This window comes from Drosophila obscura, unplaced genomic scaffold (assembly GCF_018151105.1).
Source record: "Drosophila obscura isolate BZ-5 IFL unplaced genomic scaffold, ASM1815110v1 contig_213, whole genome shotgun sequence".
Lineage (NCBI taxonomy): Eukaryota > Metazoa > Arthropoda > Insecta > Diptera > Drosophilidae > Drosophila > Drosophila obscura.
The window spans coordinates 678,788-702,570 of NW_024542805.1; the positions used below are offsets into that span (position 1 = coordinate 678,788).

The 23,783-nt window shown below is 45.0% G+C and overlaps 1 protein-coding gene and 1 pseudogene across 1 annotated transcript; both read right to left on the minus strand.

Moving 5' to 3' along the window:
• Positions 1 to 1,016: 1,016 nt before the first annotated feature.
• Positions 1,017 to 4,076, minus strand: LOC111082197 (annotated as a pseudogene).
• An 18,306-nt stretch (positions 4,077 to 22,382) lies between these two features.
• On the minus strand, positions 22,383 to 22,886 carry LOC121404548 (farnesol dehydrogenase-like). Its single transcript, XM_041594201.1, has 2 exons — positions 22,782 to 22,886; positions 22,383 to 22,716 (listed from the first exon to the last, which is right to left on the minus strand). The coding sequence occupies exons 1-2, from the start codon at positions 22,872 to 22,874 to the stop codon at positions 22,540 to 22,542; spliced, it is 270 nt and encodes an 89-aa protein (XP_041450135.1). The 5' UTR covers positions 22,875 to 22,886; the 3' UTR covers positions 22,383 to 22,539.
• Between the last annotated feature and the right edge of the window lie 897 nt (positions 22,887 to 23,783).

Consider the following 23,783-nt stretch of genomic DNA (forward strand, 5'->3'; position numbering starts at 1 on the left):
ACACAGTGACCAAGCAGCAGAAGCTTCACAGATTCCACCGGGCAGAAAGGTTCCTGTAAAAATGCGGAACGCTCGCAGATCCATATCACACGATTCTGTGAAAGGTAAATCCTCTAACAGCGGTCGCTCTTCACGTGAAAATAAACCCACCAAACGGACGCATACACCAGAATCAGAGTAAGTATTCAATGCTAGAATCAATTTATGCCCAGTACTAATGCATTAATGTACTGGCAAACAATCCCAATTCTGATGGGCCGAGTCCCACAGGACGCCCGCGCCGTTCACTAACGCGCCAAGTCATTTAGACGACTTTGTCGTAGGGTATGTAATAGAAGAAAGCCTGCCCTAGAAACCTCTATTAATTGCACATTTTCAGCCGAAAGAAAAAGACAAACAAAATCTGCAGATGAGCCAATCGGGAAAAAATCGAATGCCAATGGGAATGGGAATGCCTCGCCGCCACCTAAACCCAAATACATGCAGCTGGCCGATGCACTAGCAGCGCTAACAGCAGCTCCGCGTAAGGTGGAAATTCTGTAAGTTCTTGGGGTTACATTGGAATTGTATGCAATTTACCTACAGCTAAGATTGTTTTATCGGCCAGACTAATGAATAAAATGGAAAAAGAAGAGGTATTAAGTACATTCTCCAAGTACGAAAGCGACTTGAATCAATTCTTTATGGAGCACCGCCATAAGCGAACAGATCAGTTTATAGGCATTCAACATTTCCATGTCATAGATACTGCGCCGAGACGTTGAGGAAAGCATGCTCCGGAAACTGAGCCAAGTGTATAGCACCCGAACAGTAGGTGGAAGAGCGATTAATATCTAAACTGGTCTGATCTGATTATAATTTCTCGCTTAATGCTCTGCTGCCATTGTGGATTGTGCGTCTCTTTATGGACACATTCAATTTTGCTACTGCTGAGGAGGCAGTGCGCCAAATCAGGGACCAATTGCCTTGCAGCACATACCTGAATGCCGTTAATGATGAGCCACTAGAATCCGACATGGAGAACTGATTAAACACTCTTTATTTGTATTGAAATCTTGTTACTTAGTACGATTTGCATGCATACATTTCTCATTCTCATTGCATCAAAATAAAATCTATAAGAGTTCAACCTTCTTCCAGGCGAATGTTTCAAGTATGTTTATGTCTTATGGAGAGCTTTCTGGATTTGTTTTGTGGTGATGATATAATAATTATAATAATTACGAAATTGTGTTACTTAATATGTAAAGACGTGTCTAGGTATTAATATTGATGAAACGGCGGCAGCTTTCTCTCAACGCCCGTCCAGAAGGTGTTGTAAATAAACTTAGTCTGACTTCCACACTCCTATATACAATTTATGTGGTACGCTGCGGCGGTAGATTTACAGCTCATCATGTGCCTGATCCTCGTCATCGTCATCGGCATTGATGTTCTCGTTGTTCTCTTGGCTACCCGACTCGGTATCCTCGGCAGTGGTGTCGTCATCCTCATCCAATTCGATTTGTTCGTCCAGAGACACACCCAATGTCTGGCACATCATTTGCTCAATGCTGTCGGCCAACTTGGCCGTTTCCTGGAGCAGATAGCCGGAGCGTAGAGTGGCAGTGCGGAACATCATAACGGCCATATCATTGGCGGTGTCATCGGCTTCGTCAGCCTCGACGCGACGCAACAGCTCGCGCATCATTGGATGCCGGGGATTGATCTCAAGAGTTTTCTTCTGACTAAGGTAGTAGCTGCGTGTGGGATCATCAGACTTCTGGTGGGCATTGGACATCGCCAGGCGCTCCATGTTGCCGGTCCAGCAGAAAACGCCAGCCACCAAGGCATACGGCGAGTTGCTCAAACGCTCCGACACCTGAGCCTTGGAGATCTGATCCTTGAGAGCGACATCGCTCAGCCATTTGACGAGCGGCTCAAAGGCGACCTTCAGCGACTCGAAGTTCTTCTTACACTTCTCGCACTCGTTCAGCTTGAATCCCTCCTTGGCCATGTTCTGGAACTTCTTGCCATCGAATTCGGGCAGGGCCGAGATGCAGTACTCATCAACAGCCTCGACCAGGAAGAGCACCTCGTAGCACCTCAACGAACGGCGACTTCTCAACCTCACCGCGATTGGCACCAGCGATGTAGTAGATGTGGTCCTGCTTCGACTTCATGCGCTGCCATTGGAGGTTTGGAAGCGCAGCAGCTTGGCCAGACGAGATCGGTTGCTGGGATCCTCCATGACGCCCAACTTAATGCTAAGAAATGAATTACGAAATCAATGAGCTAATATTTCATCAAAGATTAATACGCAGCACTTACTTGGTGGAGAACTCCTTCCAGAACTGTTCGTAGGACTCCTTGTCGAGCTTCTTGAGCATGTCGAGTACCTGGCGCACCAGCTTCTTCTTCATAACCTTGATCAGCTTGTGCTGCTGCAGCGTTTCACGCGACACATTCAGGGGCAGATCGTCAGAGTCGACCACACCGCGGATGAAGCTCAAGAAGTTGGGCATCATGTCATTGATCTCGTCGGTGATGGAGACACGACGAACGTACAGCTTGATGTTGTCGGATTTGGTGAAGGTTACTTCACCCTCGGCGATGAAGTGGGTCTGGCTAAGGGGTTCGCTCGAGTCCTTGGTCAGGCTCTTGTAGAAGTTGTTATACTCTTCGGTTGTTACATCGGCCGGCTTACGAGTCCAGATGGGTTTGCTGTCGTTGATCAGCAGCCAATCCCAGATGGTCTTGGATACCTTCCTTGTCCTTGGCTTGTCGTCATCGGCGGCCTCCTCGACCTTGGCCTCTTCATCGACATCTTTCACGTCATCTTCGGTCTTTTCTGGCTCGGCCACGGGATCCTCCTCCACGAGCACCTCTTCATCGACCGATTTGCTGGACCACATCAGAACGGGGAAGTTGATGAGCTGCGAATATTTGCGAATCAGCTCGCGTACGGTTTCCTTCTCCAGAAAGTCCTGGGCATCTTCCTTCAGGTACAGCGAAATGATCGAGCCCCGCTTGAGGGTATCGCCACGGGGATCTTCGGTGATGGTAAAGCTGTTGGCATCCGACTCCCAGATGTATCGTGGTGGTGACCTCCACACGGTCAGCGACCAAAAAAGCTGAGTAAAAGCCCACACCGAACTGCCCAATCATGTCGTTCACGTCCCCACCCTCCGCCATGCTGGGATCCTCCATTTTGGCCAGGAAATCGGAAGTGCCGGACTTGGCAATTGTGCCCAGATTGTTAATGAGATCCTGATGTGTCATGCCAATGCCCGAGTCCATGATATGTAGGGCCTTGTTCTCCTTGTCAGCCTTGATGCGGATATGCAGCTCGGGGTTGCTCTCCAGCTCCTTTTTGTTGGTGAGGGCCAGCAGACGAATCTTGTCAATGGCATCGGAGGCATTTGAGATCAATTGACGTAGGAAGATCTCCTTGTTGGGGTACAGCGAATTGATGATTAGTTTCATCATGCGGTGCACTTCTGTCGGGAAGGTGAACTTCTCCGCCTGCCCACGCAAGAAATACGCAAAATAAATATTTAGCACATATTCTCCGCATCAGCATTTTGCACATACCTTTTCGCGTAGTTCTTTCAGCTGCGCAACATTCAGTCCATCCAGCTGGATGGCCTCCTCCTCACGTTTCAGGGTCTTAGCATCTGTGGTAGTAGTAAGGTATGCATATTATAGATAAGGGGCGTCAACACCATGGCGTCAAGGTAAGTGCGGCTAACGCTGACGTGTACCAAAAACTTCAACAAGGCGGGGGCGTAACTTGCCAGTTCTGGAGCCTTCCTTGAATGCACCCAAATCCAGGTCAATTTTCTCGGCACCTGCCTCATCCTCAGCGGCAATCTGACTTATGCCTTGAGTAATGCATTAAATGGAAAACACGCAAAATTAGTCTAAAACACCGGCATTGGCACTGAAGCGTAGCAAGAATACACGAACCTGATACGAGCAAAAGCCCCAACAACAGATAGTATTTCATTTTTAATATAACTTGATTTACTAGGAACAATAGAATCCTGTCTGCCGAACGGCCACGTCACAACAATTCAATAAACTGGCGCTGCTTGATTTAAATAGAAAAATTTCCGACTTTGCACACACAAAAAAAATGATTCGGATTTATATGCAGACTTATCGATAATTTGCGGCTCTTGGTGTCTATGTCGCTTCCACCTGCACTAGTTCTTTTATGTATCGAATTTCTTAAAATTCCCTAACGCATTATTTGTATTATTTTAATCTGGCAACTCTATATAATAAATGGTCAGTCTATATCTAGCACTCAGGGTAGCCCAAAAACTGGCGCGGGCAAAAAAAAAATCAATTTTGATCTAAAGTCGTGTCGCGTAGTCGTTGATATTCGTCAAGATGCCGGCAGATGAAAGCGTGATCATCATTGCTCACTCAACAGCAGAAATTTACACCAGAAATTTTGGAACAGCAACGAAAATGGATGCAAGAAATTCTAGAAAAATCTACATCTGGTCCTAGCAATTCAACCCAAGCGGGTGAATTAACTATGTGTCCTGCATTTCACAAGTTCGACAAAGACAACCAGAATTGGGAGTCATATTTGGAACAATTTGGAACCTCCACTTATCGACATATTCGGTCAATGCAGGACCAAAAGCAAAAAGCCTACTTTCTTTCGTGGTGTGGTGTGAACATATTCGAGCTAATAAAAAACCTCTTCGGGAGTAACAATTTAAACAACTATGCATTCAAAGAGCTCACAGAGAAGCTCACAGTGCATTTCACAACAAAACGTCATTTTGTCGCCGCTCGCTAAGAATTCCAAAAGAGAGAGATGAAGTACGGACAAACACATATAGAGTGGGTAGCCGAGTTGCGCGGAATCGCTCGTGTGTGTACTCGTGGGTGTACACACCCCGTATGACGCAGTACGGGCAGCAGCTCTTCAAAAGTCCCAACCAACTCTTGAAGATGTCTTCATAGTTGCAGAAACGTATGAGACGACCACAAAAACCGTAGCGACGCTCAAAAACAACATGGAGAAGCAAATTCCAGTCAACGCAATCCACACCTATACCAATAAAAAAAAGTGATGCCAAGAAAAATGATGACAAGCCTTGCAAAAATGAACTAAAATCGTGTTCGGGTTGTGGCGTCTCTCACACAAGAGTAGCTGCAAGTTTCGCGATGCCGTATGTCACAAGTGCGGTAGAAAGAACATATATCTGTCGTATGTATGTCAAAGCAAGACAAACGTAAATGGCAAGGCCAAAAAGAAAACAATAAACCAGCAAACGAAATCGACACCATTGAAGCAGTGCACAGCGTCACGGGCCTAGTAAAAAGTGAACTAAATAAAAAAATAATTGATCTCGAAATTCTAAATACAGTGATTTCAATTCAAATGGACTCAGGAGCGACAGCCTCCGTGATCAACAAGAATACATACTCGTTGTTAAATAAGCCACAATTGCTCAAGTGTTCCCCTAGGAGAACTGCACACTGTGGCAAAGTGTGGTCAAAAAGAGAAAGAAGTGGTAATCATTGTAGCAAACATGCAAACGTCAACGAATCTTTTCGGCATGGATTTATTTAATACATTCGGGTTCGATATCATGCAAGTAGCAAACATGTATGATGCGAACAGTGACAAAATACGTGACATAACGAAGGGTTCGAGCCTGCCATGGGTATCATTAAAGATTTTAAAGCGAGTATATTTTTAAAATCTTTGGCAATACCAAAGTTATAAAAAAGCCGTTAAATTCCGTTCGCGCAAATGGACCAATTTAAAGCAGAAGCAAACAGATTAACACAGGCCGGAATTTGGAAGCCGATCAAGTTCAGCAATTGGGCATCCCCCATTGTGATTGCACCTAAGCCAGGTGGAGTGATTCGGATTTGTGGTGACTTTAAGCAAGCAGTCAACGCACAAATCGATATAGAGCAGTATCCATTGCTACAAAAGAAGCTCTTTTTTCACATCATTCGTCACGGTAAGCAATTCAGCAAAATAGACTTAAAGGATGCATATCTTCAAATGGAATTGGATGAGGCTTCGAAGCAACTCCTGGTCGTAAACACACCTCTGGGACTTTTCCAGTATCAACGCCATCCTTACGGGATTGCCAGCGCAACTGCGATCTTCCAAAGATACCTCGAGCAACTTCTTAAAGGGATAGAAGGTTGTAGAAATTATTAAGATGAAATCATCATCTCAGCTCCGACAAGCGAAGAACATCTGAACCGACCAAGCTCTCAACATTCTTCAGGAGAACGGCATCAAATGCAAGAAGGAAAAATGCTTCTTTTTCAAAGATGAAATTGACTATTTGGGTCGCAGAATAGCCAAAAGGGGATTCTTCCAGACAGCTCTGGCTTAGAGGCTGTAAAACTCTTGAAACCGCCTTCTACTTTACAACAATGATTTTAGTTTTTTTGGAAATTTCCAAACTACTCCTCAGCTGGCTTCGCCTCTGAAACAGCTTCGCAGAAAAAGTTTCAATACCGTTTTGGTCCGCAACAGCAGCAAGCCTTCACATCTTTGAAGTCACACATCATTAATGCGACGCAGTTCGATGAAAATCTACCTCATTTACTAGCGACCGATGCCTCTTCATTTGGTATTGGGGTAGTCCTTTCTCATCTTCACAACGATGGAACAGAAAAACTCATTTTTTTTGCATCAAAAACACTTGACAAGCATCAATTAAGGTACAGCCAAATCGAAAAAGTTCCATAATATTCGGAGTAAAACGTTTTCACCAATATCTTTATGGAAGGAAGTTCACATTGATAACCGATCATAAGCCGCTTGTAACCATTTTCAACCCAGGCAAGCATCTTCCATTGATGACTTCAAACAGGCTACAACGCTGGGCTATCATACTCATGGCCTACAGTATCGATCCACATCTGCACATGGCAATGCAGATGCCCTTTCCACGACTGCCAGTGGGTACAGATCTAGAATTCGACAAAGAAGAGGAAGCTTGCCACACTGTAGAAGAACTTAAACAACCGATTAATTCAGAAACCATACTCAAACACATGGACAACGACAAAACGCTCAAGAAAGTCATGCACTATGTATCTGTAGGATGGCCAGAAAAACTTGAAGCTGGTAATGAAACCTTATTGCCTTACTTCAATCGTCAGTATCTAACCATCAACCAGAAATTGCTATGCCTTCATAAAGAAATAAATCGAATAGTAATTCCAACCAGTCGTGCCCATATCCTGAAACTTCTACATGCGGGACATTGGGGCACTGTTCGAATGACGCAGTTAGCCAGGCAACATGTTTGGTGGCCTAACATCGACGAAGACATCAAAAACCTTGATCAATCATGCAGCATCTGAAAATGTAATAACCCTGCACCACCAAAAGAGTACCATAGCTATGGTATGCATACCATATCAAGGCAAAAATGGGGCTAATAGTAGACAAGCCGAGAAGTGGAGGTAGCGGTAATTCAAATGATGGAAATACTGCGAGAACATTTTTCAATAATTCGGAGTTATCAGCTGAAATAACTGGCTTAGATGAAAGCCTTATAATACGATGTTCAACATTGCTCCAAGCTATGGCATCAGGGTACAGGATTAATGCTGACAAATTCCGAATATATGCTCTTGACACTGCCAAGAAGTTACTAGAATTGTATGATTGGTACTATTTTCCGCCCACAGTGCACAAAGTTTTAAACCATGGTGCAGATGTGATTAATTTTGCGCTTGTTTCAATTGGCGAACTATCAGAAGAAGCTGCGTAATCGCGAAACAAAAACATAAAAATATTAAGAAGGCAACATAGTAGGAAAATATCTCGAATTTCAACAAACACGGATTTAATAAACAGACTAATTTTGTCTTCCGATCCCTTTATTACAGGACTAAGGAAATTACCATGCAAATATAATTCAAATTTAATGAAGTCTGCATTAGATTTGTTAGAAGAATCGGATTAATTATTATTTCTTCCCCTTTTTTTTTTGATTATTTAGTTTTTACCACGCCCATTTCTTTTGTTATGATTCCTATTTTGTTTGCATAAAAGTATGTTATTGTTATAATAAAATTACTAATTTTGAATCTGGTATACAATTTTGTGCAAACTTTCAGCCTCTACCTTAGCTTTAAGTCTTTTTGGCCGCTCTCCCATAGAACGCCGCCCCATTGTGCACGGGGGGCACGGGCATGGGGGCACGGTACGGGCATTCAGCATTCACTATTTATTAGAAAAGTTTCCATCGACCATCCGGCCACTCCAGCACAACCATTCAGCACAGTCTACCCCCAATGTTTGACTTTATGCGCTATTTTTTAATATTTATTATGGCTGATTGCGATTCCTCTCGAGCCTCCACCATCGCATCCCATGGCATGGCCATGCGAGACGCCGCGTCCACTCGTACATTCAGATGGGTCTGTGGTTGGAGGTGGTGCGGGGATATCGCCGCTTATTGTTTGCTTCAGCGTACCAAGACCAACACCAAGGAGCGGTGGAGCAGGAATATCAGGGAGTGCAAAAAAAAAAAAACGAGAAGGAACGTGTGAGTCGCTTCTGGGGACGTGACTTTACTTATACCCGTAATCATCAGTATATACATTTTTGAGCTTATGATTTTTTAGAATTTTAGAATTAAAAAATAAAATTTTACAGGTTACATTTTTTTGCTACATTTGTTATCTACATCTACACATACAATGTATATTATAAATCTAACATGTAGATTGTACATGTACCATTTAGATTCTACATCTCCTCCGCTAGGGGTTGCTCGCGCACTGAACGCGGCAGATGTGCGAGCTAGAAAGAGAATGAGCAGCGTGTCTCTGGCTGGATGGCGGTGGGGGAAGCAACTGAAAATTAATTTCTTCATTCTGGCTATAATTATGATCCGATCTGATTCAGATTCGGCAATCTGGTAGATATGGGCATTTTCTACGATCTGCGTTTTTAGTTTTATCGTATCTTTAAAACTGTGCCTGCCACAGATTTTCATTCTTGTGTGGGCGGAAGGGGGCGGGGCGAAATTTTGAAATACACTTGTAGCAGTGTGATATCACATGAGTCTGGAAACCAAATTTGGTTTCTCTAGCTTTTATAGTCTCTGAGATCCAGGCGCTCATCAAGACGGACAGACGGACGGACAGACGGACATGGCTATATAGACTCGGCTATTGATGCTGATCAAGAATATATATACTTTATGGGGTCGGAAACGTTTCCTTCTCTGCGTTGCACACATCCACTTTTACCACAAATCTAATATACCCCTTAACCAAAGACAATATAATTATAAGATGCGTAACGCTCATACATTTCAATTGCCCATGCAGACAATTTTGCGGCCAGCGACGAAATTCGCGCCATCTCGCTCGCACAAATTTGAGAGCGTGCGAATCTAAAAATAGAATCCGCTTGCATGTGTAAGTACACACAGAACAGCAAGAACGTATGTGTGCGTACTTGTGCTAAGCGGACGATTTTCGAGACGGAAACCTTTTTACGAGTTGAGAAACGAAATTATATACCGGCGTTGAATACGTCGCATCCTGAATACCCTAATGGCAATTATTCCAATGTGATTCATGGAATTTCATGTATTAAATATATTATGTATTTTTATATATGTATATCCGATCATTATTATCGAATATACCATCTGAAAAGAAATTATCATTGGAGGGATATATACATATAATACATATATGAGTTTTTTAATATTGGGGTGGTAAGCATCCTGCAAAATTAACTTACACTTATAAAGTGAAGGGTATATTTCGACAGCGCTGTAAAAAACGTATGCATGTGCACACATACAGTCGTCGCGACGACTCGGCTCGGCTGTCGCATCGGCAAAGAACCAACTTCGTGTGCCTTCGTATGCTGTATGCATACAAGAGGGCGGCTGGCTCTAGAGCGCTCTCTCTCTAAAAAATTTAAGAGAGCCTGGAGCCAGCTCTAGAGCCAGCCCCGAAAATTCGTGTGCAGAAATTTCGTATGGCGTTACGCATCTTATACTTATATTGTCTTTGCCTTAACTCTTTTTTGAGTACGGGTATAAAAAAAAACATTCTATGGAAATGTAAAAGTTTAGACAGAGGGCTGACTGCATTCACGCATTATAATTTAAGTGAAACATAAATATTGATGTAATAAATTAATTTCTGTTAAATTGAAAGATAGAACCCCAGAGTCCTGAGCTGGAGCCCAGCCCAGCACCCAGGCAGATCCATTCAGTTGTGGCTTTGATTGGATTGATCCACTCTGCCTGAGGTATGGAATGCTGCTGGGGAACAGGGCAGGGCCATTGATTTTCGTATGAAAGTCGAGCAGTCGAGTAGCATTTGGAAAAGGAACTTGTAATGTCCTATCTCAGGCTGAGGTATGCATCAGTCTGTCCAGGGTCCTGAATTACAAGTTATTTATAATTCACGAGGACTTTATCGGGAAAACCAGGAACTTTGCCAGAAACTGAAATAGAAATCACAACACTTTTTGGTTCTTTTAATTTTACTGGATTTCTTTATTCTTCCGTATTATTATTCTACCCGGTTATGTTATGTTTCATTGTTTGACAACGCGTATGGTGGTTTGACTGCCTTCTACGATGGCTGGTGGACTGCCTCCGACGATGGCTGGTGGACTGCCTTTTTATACCCGTACTCAAAAAAGAGTTAAGGGGTATATTAGATTTGTGGTAAAAGTGGATGTGTGTAACGCAGAGAAGGAAAATTTTCCGACCCCATAAAGTATATATATATTCTTGATCAGCATCAATAGCCGAGTCGATATAGCCATGTCTGTCTGTCCGTCCGTCCGTCCGTCCGTCCGTCCGTCCGTCCGTCCGTCTTGTTGAGCGCCTGGATCTCAAAGACTATAAGAGTTAGGGTAACCAAATTTGGTTTCCAGACTCATGTGATATCACACTGCTACAAGTGTATTTCAAAATTTCGCCCCGCCTCCTTCCCCCCCACAAAGGACGAAAATCTGTGGCAGGCACAATTTTAAAGATACGATAAAACTATAAACGCAGTATCGTAGAGAATGCCCATATCTACCAGATTGCCAAATCTGAATCAGATTGGATCATAATTATAGCCAGAATGAAGAAATTAATTTTCTGTTGCTTTCCCTGCCCCCCCTCCAGTCAACGACAACTCAACTCATTTTCCATCTCGCTCGCACACTCTGCCGCGTTGAGTGCGAGACCTAGCAGAGGAGATGTAGAATCTGATTGGAACATGTACAATCTACATGTTAGATGTAGAATATACATTGCATATGTAGATGTAGATAGCATATGTAGCAAAAAATGTAAAATGTAAAATTTTTTTTTTTTCTAAAATTCTTAAAAATTATAAGCTCAAAAATGTATATACTGACTGAGTACGGGTATAAGTAGAGTCGCGTCCCCAGAAGCGACTCACACGTTCCTTCTCGTTCTTCATGCAAGGCAGTGCCTTTTATAGATCGGCCGGCCTTCGATTTTCCCATGAATGTCTTATAGATATCTTATTTTACTCCAGACCGTGGGAAGGGTTCTTACATAAATATCTATGGCCGAGTTATAGTCTGCGCGTGCAGACGGGCTGATCGGTAACAGAAGGTTAGGTAATCATTAGCCCTGCAGTCAGTGTCCAATATTCCCGGTAAGGAAAGTCGGAGACTGCTGACTGGCTTGCGCATGTGGGGGGGTTTTGCCCGGTAATCGAGAGTTACCTAAGCGATCGCCTCCCAACAGGTGTCCAACATCCCCGGTAAGGTGATCGATATGCACCGGTACCGTGGGAAAAGGAATGTAACTTTAGGGAAATTTGAGGTTTTACTTAGTGTTTATTTATACGGTTATACATGTAGAGATATTTAAAGAGGTTTTACTTAGTGTTTATTTATACGGTTATACATGTAGAGATATTTAAAGACAGGTGTCCCTGTATTGTGACGAACCATGGGGAACCATGGTTCGTTACAAACTTTAACTAAAAAAATAAATACACACAGCCTAGCTATCAGAATTGATTCTGTCACTGAACCGAAATCGAACTGAAATCGTTCCGATTCTGTTTTATTTTTCCCCCAATACTAAATTAAAAGAACACCTAAAATCGCCCAGAGATATGCCACCATTCATACGCGATGACAAGCAGCCATCGCGCTGGTATGAGGAGATGCTGGACATCCAGGAACCGAACGAACTGCCCCACCAATTAGCCAATGTGGACATGGAAATGGAGTTGCATGCGATCAGTGTCACCATGGAGAATATGCGCGCGGAGAGAGTGCGTATGCAGCAAATGCTGGCGAATTCAGCTTCGCATTCAGCTTTTTGCTCACCTCAACGAGATTCAGAGACTCATCGATGCCAGGGATGCGCTTGGCCAACAGCCGCCCACAGAGCAGATTGCCAGGGAGCAGAGTGCCATCGACGAGCAGATTGACACAATGATGAGCGAATATCCATAAAAAAAAAAAACAAACAACAAATTTATTAGCAGCTCGTTTAATGTTCAACGCTTTAAATATATTTTGTTTAATCTATTTTACTCAGCATCGACTTTATAATGCACTTTTCAATGTCTTTTCAATTTACAGAAGGTTTGTTTCAGCCCCCGCCCGCTCTTATTGCCGCTGGGGAATAGTCGGATTTTACTGAACAAATGACGACCGACAATGGCCCCGGACTGGACCATTCCCTGGCTCTTGTGTGCCAACCCATTGTCTTTAAATGGAAAATTCAATTTGTATTTCGCATGCTACCCCCAACATGCGGGGAGAAACATTTCCCAGTTTTTGTTTTGCCCCACAATGAGCAGCAGTAGCAGAGGGGAATGGGCAGAGGCATAGACGACATTTGATGCCATTGCATTTGTCGACATAAAGAATAAGCAGCCCTCGTACAATTGTGTAGCTCTAGACATGGACCAGGAGCAGGACCTGGACCCAGCTGAGTCGCAAATCTTGGGCTGTCCACCCCCAAAAGCGAGTGTTCCGCCGAAGCTACACTGAAGGCTTTATGCTTTATGTTAATTTGAAATTAAAATTGATTTTGATGCTGGGACTGGAGCTGGGACTGGGTCTGGGACTGGGAATCATTTTGTACAATTCCCCATGGCCAATTTCGATTCTTGTTTGCTTTTTCGTTACTTTTGTGTATGTGTGTTTTTTGTTGCTGTTGTCTTTTGTTGTAGTGAAATTAATTGGTGTGAAATGGAATTATCAACGTCGCTGTGATCTGCTCGCCGCACAGCCTTGAGCTGCTTTCGAGCTGCTTTGGCCTCGCTGGCCCGAGTCCTTCACCTGGCCAGTGTCCTTCGGTCCCAGCATAGTTTATGAACTATTTATGGCCCCGGGAGACGCAGGGGAACTCCGACCAACAAAGAAGACCAACTGAAGGCAAAAAAAAAAGGTCAATGCTGTCAACTATGTAAAGTTTCTACGGCACAGGGCACAAGGACTGCACATAACTTCGATGATGTCTTCGACATGGAGTGGAGACAACAGACAACAAAGAGCAGACATGGGGTGGAGTGGGTACACGGGTTTCAGGGGGAGAAAAAATCTTCGTTGGCCTGCAAAGTTTGCAATCTTGTGGGAACACTTGATCATAAGTTGCACATTTTTCACTGATTTATTGTGCTCTTTGGGAATGCTCCCCACTCCTTGGCTGCTGCTGCTGCTGGAAGTTGCATTCTTGATAGCTACACGAGTCCCGCCCGGAAGCGGAGAGGTTGCTTCGCCTGGTTACGGTTGTTGTTGATGTTGCGGCCCGGCCACTTGACTGGGTCCAACCTCGTTCCTGCTCCTGCTAATGCCATGAGCGATGCATGCCGCTGAGTGTGGCAAAAGAACTGTTAAGAAAAGAGCAAAACTTTGCAACTTTCGTCCCAACAAAGCAGGTAAATGGAGTCGAATGTAGTGGGTAGATAAAGCCAAAGGAATGCCCGGCATGCAGGGGCCACATAGCATGAGGTTAAGTCATATGTTAGCCCCAGCAGTTTGCTTGGTTGGGTCCTTCCTTCGGTCAGGAATGTCCTGCTAAGGGGCACAAAGGCTGGCTGGCTGGACGTGTTTCAAGCTCATGTTACCCGGCAGGAAATTGTGATTAGATTTCGAATAGATTTTATAATTGAAACTATGCATAATTGGCCTGCAGAAACAACACCTTGGGAGCGAATCCATATTGACTTCGCTGGTCCCATATTTGATGCCATGTGGCTAATTTGTGTAGATGCCTTTTCACAGTTTCCATTCGTTATTCAAATGTCGTCTACAACAACTCCAAATACGATCTCTGCATTATCCTCCATTTCGCAATCGAAGGATATCCCAAAACCATGGTCAGCGACAACGGGCCGCAGCTTACGGCTGACTACTTCAAAGATTTTTGCAAGCTACATGGCATCGAGCATATGACTACAACACCGTTTCACCCAGCATCCAATGGATTAGCAGAAAGAGTTGTTCAAGCGTTAAAATTCTCTGTCAAAAAGAATCTGCAAGATGGGCTTCCAGTTCGAGCAGCAGTAACGAAGTATCTCGCTTCCTATAGGTTCACACCCAACGCACAAGGTAAAACTCCAGCTGAGTTAATTCACGGTCGTCCAGTTCGCACAGTTTTAAGCCAACTTTTCGAAAAACCTGTCGAGGCAAAGCAGCAAGTCTCAAAGTACGTTCCGAACCAGAGGGTCTTCACTCGTAACTATTCGAGGGGTGAAAAGTTGATTGAAGGCATTATCGATCGTCCAATTGGAAAAATGATGTACATTGTTCGCACAACAAATGGCAAGCGCCATTTTAATCAGCTGAAACCAAAGTTGTCGGCAAATACCTCCAACTTTAGTTCCGCAAAGTTTTGGTATATACCCGAAATCCCACAACCAGATTCTTGAACTGCTAGTTCCACCACCATTGCTGCATCCTGATCCTGATCCTGGTTCCTCCGAACGCTCAGTGGAGCCTGTTCAGCAGCGGATACAGAGACCTTCACGGCGCCAGTCTTGCATACCAGTTCGTCGAAGCACTCGAACTCGATAGCAAGTTAATCGTTTCGCACCCAACGATTTCAGGTCATAAACAAAATACTACTAACAGTATCTAATTTAAAGAACACATCTCGTTTTATGTATCGATTTTCGTAAAATTACCTACCGCATTATTGGTATTGTTTGAGCGAAGAGGCGTCTCGAGCGAGGGCAACAGCTTGCGTAGCTGGATTGCTAACAGTGGTGTGGCTGGAATGCCCACAGAGCTGTTGCCCCGCCAGCGCCGTCCTCACTCTAAACATTCTCCCCCCCTTGCAGGATTGCAAAGACTCTATATGCTCCGATTTGGAAGCACGGATGCTGCTGCTGGATTCGGAATTCCTATGCCGGGGTGGCTCACAGGAAGACGAGGGCGCACATCGACGCTGTACGCTGAAGATGAAGGCGGCGGTGCCGCAGAGGAGCCAGATGGGCGCCGAGACTCGGGAAGGTGGAGTAACGTGTGGTGGCTCCGGTTACACACCTTACACCGATCACCGCTTCGGCAATCGTGGCCGGAGTGTCGGTGAGCCAGGCAATTGGTGCAGTAGCTGAAGTGGAGGACAGCTTGGAGCCTCCTTTCGGAATCCAGGCGGAGAAAGCGGTGGCATTTCCGTAGAGGATGGATTTCACAGCAGACTCGGCATTGGTAGGACTTAGTACCTCGGGAACGTCTGCTCTCCACGGTGAGGTCGAAACGGGATCGAGCAGCCATGTCTGTATGTGGAAGGCTAGGGCGAAATGAAAAAGTCAAAAAAGCATTAGAAGTGAGCTTGGAACGGATTACGGGCACATTTGGGACATTAGAAGCTTCTCTGGAAATTTGACAAGAAAAGGATGCAACTTGATGGTTCGCCGTATCGGACACGGGACCAGTGAGCACCCATCCGAAAATGGTTTCTTGGCCGAGAAGAGCGACATATATGTTGGGCTGTAAGCCGCTCAACATGACCGATGGTAGGATATCGGCTCCAATCAGGACATCGATTGGTGAGCTCTCGAAGAATGTAGGATCCGACAATGGAAGACTCGGCAGATCTTTCAATAAACTTGGCGAGATAGGATGCAACGGAAGATTCTTTGCCAATTCCGGGATAACATAGGCCGAAGCGTTTAATCGTAAACCCGGCCTTGTTGGGGAGCGAATGGAAACTTGACAGAGCTTATCGGAATGAGCGGATACTGTCTGATTGAGGCTGGAGATCTGTGTCTGAATACGTTGGAATGGCAATTGAATCGTGTTGAAAAGGCGTTCCGTAATGAACGTTGCCTCGGAGCCCGAGTCGATCAGAGCGCGGGCGAGGAAATTTTTCCCAAGGGGGCAAATATTAATAATTGCCGTGCCTAGAAGGATTGAGCTTGTGCCGGATGCGAAATACGTCTGAACGTTAGATGAGGTTCGGAAGAACTTGAATTTTCTGCGGAAGGTACTGGTCGATTGACGTCTGGCCAAGCTGTCGAATTGGGTACGGATGTGGAATTGGGTACGGATGTGGAATTGGGTACGGATGTGGAATGTGACTCGCTGGAAGCTGGATTGCCACGATGCAGAAGCGTGTGGTGTCGTCCTCCACAAGTGTTGCAATTGTGGGAGCTTGAGCAGTCGCGATGCTGATGGCCCCTTGCGAAGCAATTTGGGCACAGTTGTTTTGTCTTAATGCAACTAGAACGTGCATCGGCGGACATGTTGAGAAAGCGCGGACATAATCGGATCGGGTGATTCTCCTTGGAACAAAGATCACACGTGCTCTTGCTCGGATTCACGTGGCTTTGGAACGAGTGCGCTGTCCTTGGAACAGGACTGCCTTTGGAACGGAACGGATTGGACTGGCTTTGGGAGGATGGCGGATTCTGATTGCCTTTGCCGGGTGCCGGATTCGGAGCGCCTTGGGAAGTGGAGGGGTCGCTCTCGATAGCCTCTAGCGTTAGGTATCGCTGAGTCAGCAAGGAGTCGATTTCCTTCCAGGGCGGCACCTCCTTTTTGTCCGTTACGGACGCTTCCCATAACGCCCGGCTTAACTTTGGCAATTTGGAAGCGCAGATGGTCACTAGGAGACTATCCCAATTGTCGGTACAGACGTTGGAGACAGCTAGTGCATTTAAGACCCCCTGCATAGTACTTTGTAGATCCTTCAAAGCCCGACTGCACTCGGAAGTTACGCGGGGCAAGAAGAGGAGGATGTTTATCTGGTTGGTAACCAGAAGCCGATTATTTTCATATCGGCTGCGGAGAGCCGACCATGCGGACTCGAAACTGTCATTAGTGAGGGGGGATTTCTCTACGATGGCCTTTTGATCGCCCCGGGTCTTCTCGGTGAGGTAATACAGCCTCTCTACCGGAGACAATCTAGGATTGTTGATCACGACCGCAGTGAACAGATCCCGGAATGTGGGCCAGCGGACGTAGTCCCCTGTGAATGCCTCAATATTGATGGGAGGCAGTCGACAGCCGCCCTGTTGGACTGGCTGTGAAGGAGGAAGAACTGTGGATGTGGCCAGTTGGGCATAGAGGTCACTGAGGCACTGCTCAAATACCCCATAGCATTCACCGTATGTGTCACGGATGTCCGCTTGGATTTCTGGCTCCTCGTCAGTCATCACCGCGGAGCAGGCCTTATATTCGGCCTCGACGTCCGTCCACATGCTGAGGATTTGGCCTCGACGGACCTCGGACAAAGAGGCGGATGGGGCGGCGGTGATGCGCTCTGCCAGGTGCGACAGTCGGCCAATAGCGGCGGCCAATTTGGTCCGAGCGACTGAGGTGGCGGATTGAGCCATTGTGATGCAGTGGCGAGAGCTGACGGGGCTGCTGACGAAGGAGCCCTTCGGATCTTGTTTGGTCACACCTTAAGAGTGACAGGAGACGGGAACAGAACCGATTTGGTCCTTGCCGCAGGGCTGCTACTGGCTGCTCTCGGAGTAAGGGGTGCCTTGATTCTCTGAGTAGGCGTAGTTCCGGAGGCGGACGAGGTGTGTAGCCGGTTGGAAGAGGTCACAGGCAGAAGCTGGTTGCCGTCCTTGTGTCCTGTTGGCATATTCCAAACTCACACACGCACTGAAAATCGGATTTGGAAGTCCTGGAGGGACAGAAGACTGATCTGAGTGGAATTCCAACAGAAAGACGCCAGGAAACAAATATAACCCACTTATGGAAGGCTGTCAGGAAAAAGGCCTCGAGCTTGTTGGAAAACAATAGTCGGGTCGACTCGGATTGTTTGAGATCACGGTGAAGCGAAATTTCTCAAACAATGAGTGACTTATATTGCGCTGAGTGACTTATATTGCGCTGAGCCGAGGAGAGGACCGGTTACACTGATTTTGGCAATATTTTGCAAATATTGTTAGTGCGGGCTCCTCCGTTTACCTCTTTGGCGCAGTCGTGATCAGAACTGGGTTATTTGCGGATGGACGGCGGACGGAATGGCATTTATATCCTCGATAGTTGATTGGAATGGGCGATAGTTTGCTCTTGATGTCGGTTTGGATCGACAAAGTGCAGATAAACCTAGTCGCCGTAAGCGTTACCGGAAGCTACAGTCAAGAATATGACTGCGGAGTGGGCGCTGGAGAACTATCGGGAGAAATACCGAAGGAAAACAGAAAATATCAGAAAAAGGAGGACGAAACGGTTTAAATAAGAAATCGTGGATCGTTTAATTTATTTCTTGTAGTGTCGGTGTGTTTGTTTGGAAATTGTATTTTTATTTTTTATTAATTTATTTTCGGTCGAACGCAAGACTCGGTTACGATACCGATATTTTTGGATTGCGCCACCTCTGATGCACGGAACAAAAAAAAAAACAACAACAAAGGACCGAAACACCAATTTGCCAATTGGCAGTGGAAATTGCCAAATAATTACTATAAGTGCGCCGTGCCTTGGTCGCGAGTAATTTATTTGGAAAGTGGAGAATGTTGGAGTTGGGGTAGCGATCGTGAAAAGTGGCTAGAGTGCACGAATTGTACGGAATCGCGAATTTTATATTTAAATTGGCACTTGCGCGGAGTATGTATGTAGTGTATGGAGCGCGGTATTTTTCTACCGGGGAGTGGTATTTTTATGGTATGGAATTATGTATGTTATGTCACTAACCATACAGTATATAGATGTGCCAGTTCATACAACGAAAGGGGCGCAGCTGAGGTTTCTGTCCCAGCACCCCCAGGTCTTCGGCTAGGGTGCTGGGACCATTCGGCTGTGGTGCTGAGACGTTCGGGTCGTGGGCCTGAGACGTTCGGCATTTTTTCGACATGTTCGATTCATGACGAGATGCGAAAGCAAGCTAAGAATTGCAAATGTATGTGTGTAAACCAGGGCTCGGCACGGCCCTATCCCATGGGTGCGGGACAAGGCGCTGCTGCTGCGCTGCCGGTACACCGACAGTATAAAAAAGCAGCGGCGCTTCGTATGGCTTCGGCAATGCGACTTCGGCACTTGTTGTCTCGTTTTCACACCAGATACAGAACGAAAATGGCATCAGTTGCTGATCAGCCGTCATCAATGTGAGACCAGGCTACGCAACTACTGAAATATACACTGAGACAAAAAATGTTCGATGGGAATTGGGAAAACAAATTTTTCTTTGTCCAAAATACTCAATTTTTTGTATTATTTTGCTTTAAACTTTTGTTTTCCTTGAAAGTTTCAACACGAAATAATTGCAGCATCAACCACAAATAGATTCGTGCAGTGTAAAGCAAGAAACCGGTTTCGGCGTAGGCATCTTCGTGTTTTAGCTACGCACACAAGCGCACTTCACTGTATGGGTGCCGAGCCCTGGTGTAAACAGACACGACAAGATTTTGTATCAATTCTTATTTTCCGAAACAGTTTTGAGTTTGTTTTGAGTTTCGTTTCCAGGTTACGTAAATGTGTGTGTGCCATGTATTCACACATACTGTGCTTGTGTGTGTGGCCGCATCAACCCTCAACCGGGTTCGAGTCGAGCGACAGAACACACCAAGAAAATATGAAGTCTTACGACGGGAATAGGTCCAGGGCCGGATTAGCAGTTGCCTAGGGCCCTCCTAGAAATAACAGAAAAATTTTGTTGAAAAAACAAAACTCCAAATAATGAATAAAATATATAATAGCCACTGAAAAAAATACAAAATAAAGGAGGGCCCCAGATTGATGGTTGCCCAGGGCCCGGTTGAGGGTTGATCCGGCCCTGAATAGGTCGCTACATCACATCAGCCCTCAAAACAAAACGAAAAACCAATCCAAGCGGCCAACAATTGTAGAGCCCACACACAAGCACAGTATGTGTGAATACATGGCACACACACATTTACGTAACCTGGAAACGAAACTCAAAACAAACTCAAAACTGTTTCGGAAAATAAGAATTGATACAAAATCTTGTCGTGTCTGTTTACACACATACATTTGCAATTCTTAGCTTGCTTTCGCATCTCGTCATGAATCGAACATGTCGGAAAAATGCCGAACGTCTCAGGCCCACGACCCGAACGTCTCAGCAGGCAGCCAAATGGTCCCAGCACCCTAGCCGAAGACCTGGGGGTGCTGGGACAGAAACCTCAGCTGCGCCCCTTCCGTTGTATGAACTGGCACATCTATATACTGTATGGTTAGTGGTTATGTACATATATAGCTGGCAATGACTAGTTAAGCCGGTGTTTTCACCAGGTCCCGACGGAGTTCCCGGCTGTGTACTCAGGTACTGTTCCGACGCTCTGTGTGGACCCTTGCTTAAACTATTCACCCTATCTATTAACTCTTCATGCTTCCCCCCCATCTGGAAGGAATCTTTTATTATTCCGCTCCATAAGAAAGGTAGCAAGTCTGATGCAAATAATTATAGGGGTATATCTAAGTTATCCGCTATTCCTAAAATGTTTGAAAAAATTTTAACTCCGCACTTGCAACATCTCTGCAAATCACTTATATCTCCGTCCCAGCACGGATTTATAAGGCGACGATCAACAACCACAAATTTATTAGAGTTTACCTCTTTTATCATTAAAGGCTTTCAAGGTAACTTGCAGACGGATGTCATTTACACTGATTTTAGTAAAGCATTTGATTCTGTAAACCATTCCCTTTTAGCACAAAAACTTGACCTTTTAGGGTTTCCGCCTAATCTTTTGAGATGGATTTCTAGCTACCTTTGTTCTAGGTCTCAAAGAGTCCTCTTCAAAAACTCCTTCTCTTCACCTGTTAAGGTTACTTCTGGAGTACCACAGGGCAGCCATCTAGGCCCCCTACTATTCACACTCTTTATTAATGATCTGCCTTCAGTATTAACAAACTCTCGAGTACTCATGTATGCGGATGATGTTAAACTTTGTGTCCAGTATAAGGACATTTCATTTCACTCTCGCTTGCAATCCGATCTCAATAACTTTCAATCATGGTGTTGTGCAAATATGTTACACCTAAATGCCTCGAAATGCAAAGTAATGACATTTCATCGCTCCAGCCCCCTATTGGCTCCTTATAGCCTGATGATGATCTTGGTGTTAAATTAGACCCAAAGTTGAAGTTTTCTGAACACATTTCTACCATGGTAGATAAGGCCATGGGTGTGCTTGGGTTTATAAAGAGGTGGTCAAAGGAATTTGACGACCCCTATATAACGAAGACTCTCTATATCTCGCTTGTTCGTCCGATTTTAGAATACGGCTCTTGTGTATGGTGCCCCCAGTACAAAGTACACCAGGACCGTATAGAATCAGTCCAGAAAAACTTTTTACTTTTTGCTCTGCGTGGCCTTAACTGGGATGCAGGTGTGAGACTGCCATCTTATCCTCGTAGATTGCTTTTAATAAACCTTCCAACCTTAGTTAGTCGTAGAAAAATGCTTGGTGTGATTTTTATGCACAACCTGATCAAGGGTGATGTAGATAGCCCTGACTTGTTGAGGCGCATAAACTTTACGATTCCTATTAGATCTACTAGAAACTTCATTCCTCTTTTCCTTCCGCTTTGTAGATCGAATTATTCCTTGCACGAACCATTTAGGGTACTTTGCTCGGACTTCAATTCCCTTTACCACATAATATCAACTACTAATTCCCTTCCTCTCCTTAAATCACTAATACTAACATACCTTTCCCGTAATTAGTTATATTTTTTAGCTATCTTTGCATGCTTAGCTCTTTGAGTTGTGTTTAGCTCTAATTTTCCTCGAATTTTAGTCTAACACCTATCTTTCCAGCATGCTCGCGATCGGTTCGGTAACACGCGTCGCGCGTCATGCGGCAGCGCCCCTCGGTCGGTTGGGCGGGAGGAGGGCTGCGTTTCTGCCTGGGTTCCGCGCGTAACAGGCTTCGGCTTGGTGTCGCATGGGCCACTTGATGGTGCAGTCATTGCATATCAACGTCCAGATACGATCATTTGTTTATTTCATTCGAATCAGCATTTATTTACGTATTTGCTTTTCCTGAAAAGTGATAATTTGTTATCGTTTATTTACAGACAGAAATAACACTTGGGAATTTGTAGTATGTACTCCACTCCCATAAGGTCCTAAAACTGCCAACTGCCGCCCTTGAGAGCTGTTAAAACTTTTCGCCCACTGGCTTGATTATTAGCTCATGGATCTGCACGTTGGGTGGGGTCTGGATGCAGTAGGTCACCGCATCGGCCACGTCCTCTGAACGTAACATTGGAAGGTCTGGCGATGCCCGTATGGTTTTATCAAGGATCTCAGTGTCGACCACACCGGGGCTAATGCTCTAAGAGACGCATATGAAAAGCAGTATTATTGATTGGCCAGAGGAGTTTCTCATTCTCGACTCACTGTTATCTTGGTCCCGGTCTTCTTCTTTAGCTGAAACTCCTGTCGCAGCACCTCGGTCAGGCCGGTGATAGCATGCTTAGAGGGTCCATACATGTTCCAATCTAGGAATCACGAACCATTTAGGGTACTTTGCTCGGACTTCAATTCCCTTTACCACATAATATCAACTACTAATTCCCTTCCTCTTCTTAAATCACTAATACTAACATACCTTTCCCGTAATTAGTTATATTTTTTAGCTATCTTTGCATGCTTAGCTCTTTGAGTTGTGTTTAGCTCTAATTTTCCTCGAATTTTAGTCTAACACCTATCTTTCCAGCATGCTCGCGATCGGTTCGGTAACACGCGTCGCGCGTCATGCGGCAGCGCCCCTCGGTCGGTTGGGCGGGAGGAGGGCTGCGTTTCTGCCTGGGTTCCGCGCGTAACAGGCTTCGGCTTGGTGTCGCATGGGCCACTTGATGGTGCAGTCATTGCATATCAACGTCCAGATACGAAAAAGAGAATATATTGCGGCCAACTATGGGAATAAATGTATGAATGTATGGAAATAAATATATATGTGTTTATAGGTGTGGTATCACTTGATGTGATTGTAGTTGCACTCGGAGTGTGCCAAAGTATATTTTATTGGGGTGGGTCGTGCTGGAATGCACCTGTAGAGACACGGATGTAGATGTGTGTGTATGTACGCCGCTCTTATGGGCTGGAATGTACGTACATAAATATGCTCGGAATGCATTTTTTAAATTAATTTTTAGTTATTTAATTTGTCCGGAAGTAATGGACAGACACAAGGAATTGAAGAACTACCGTATCACTGGTAGTTGGAGATGAACGAAGGGAGAACGACCGGAATTGCCGATAATATTGCGGTGTCGAAAAAAGAAGAAACGGATAACGGATGGCACAGAATGAAGAAATAAGTACATATATAAGAATATATATATGTACTTATATTGCGGAACTCGGACTTTTCGGAATTTTGGAACACAAATCGCGAAT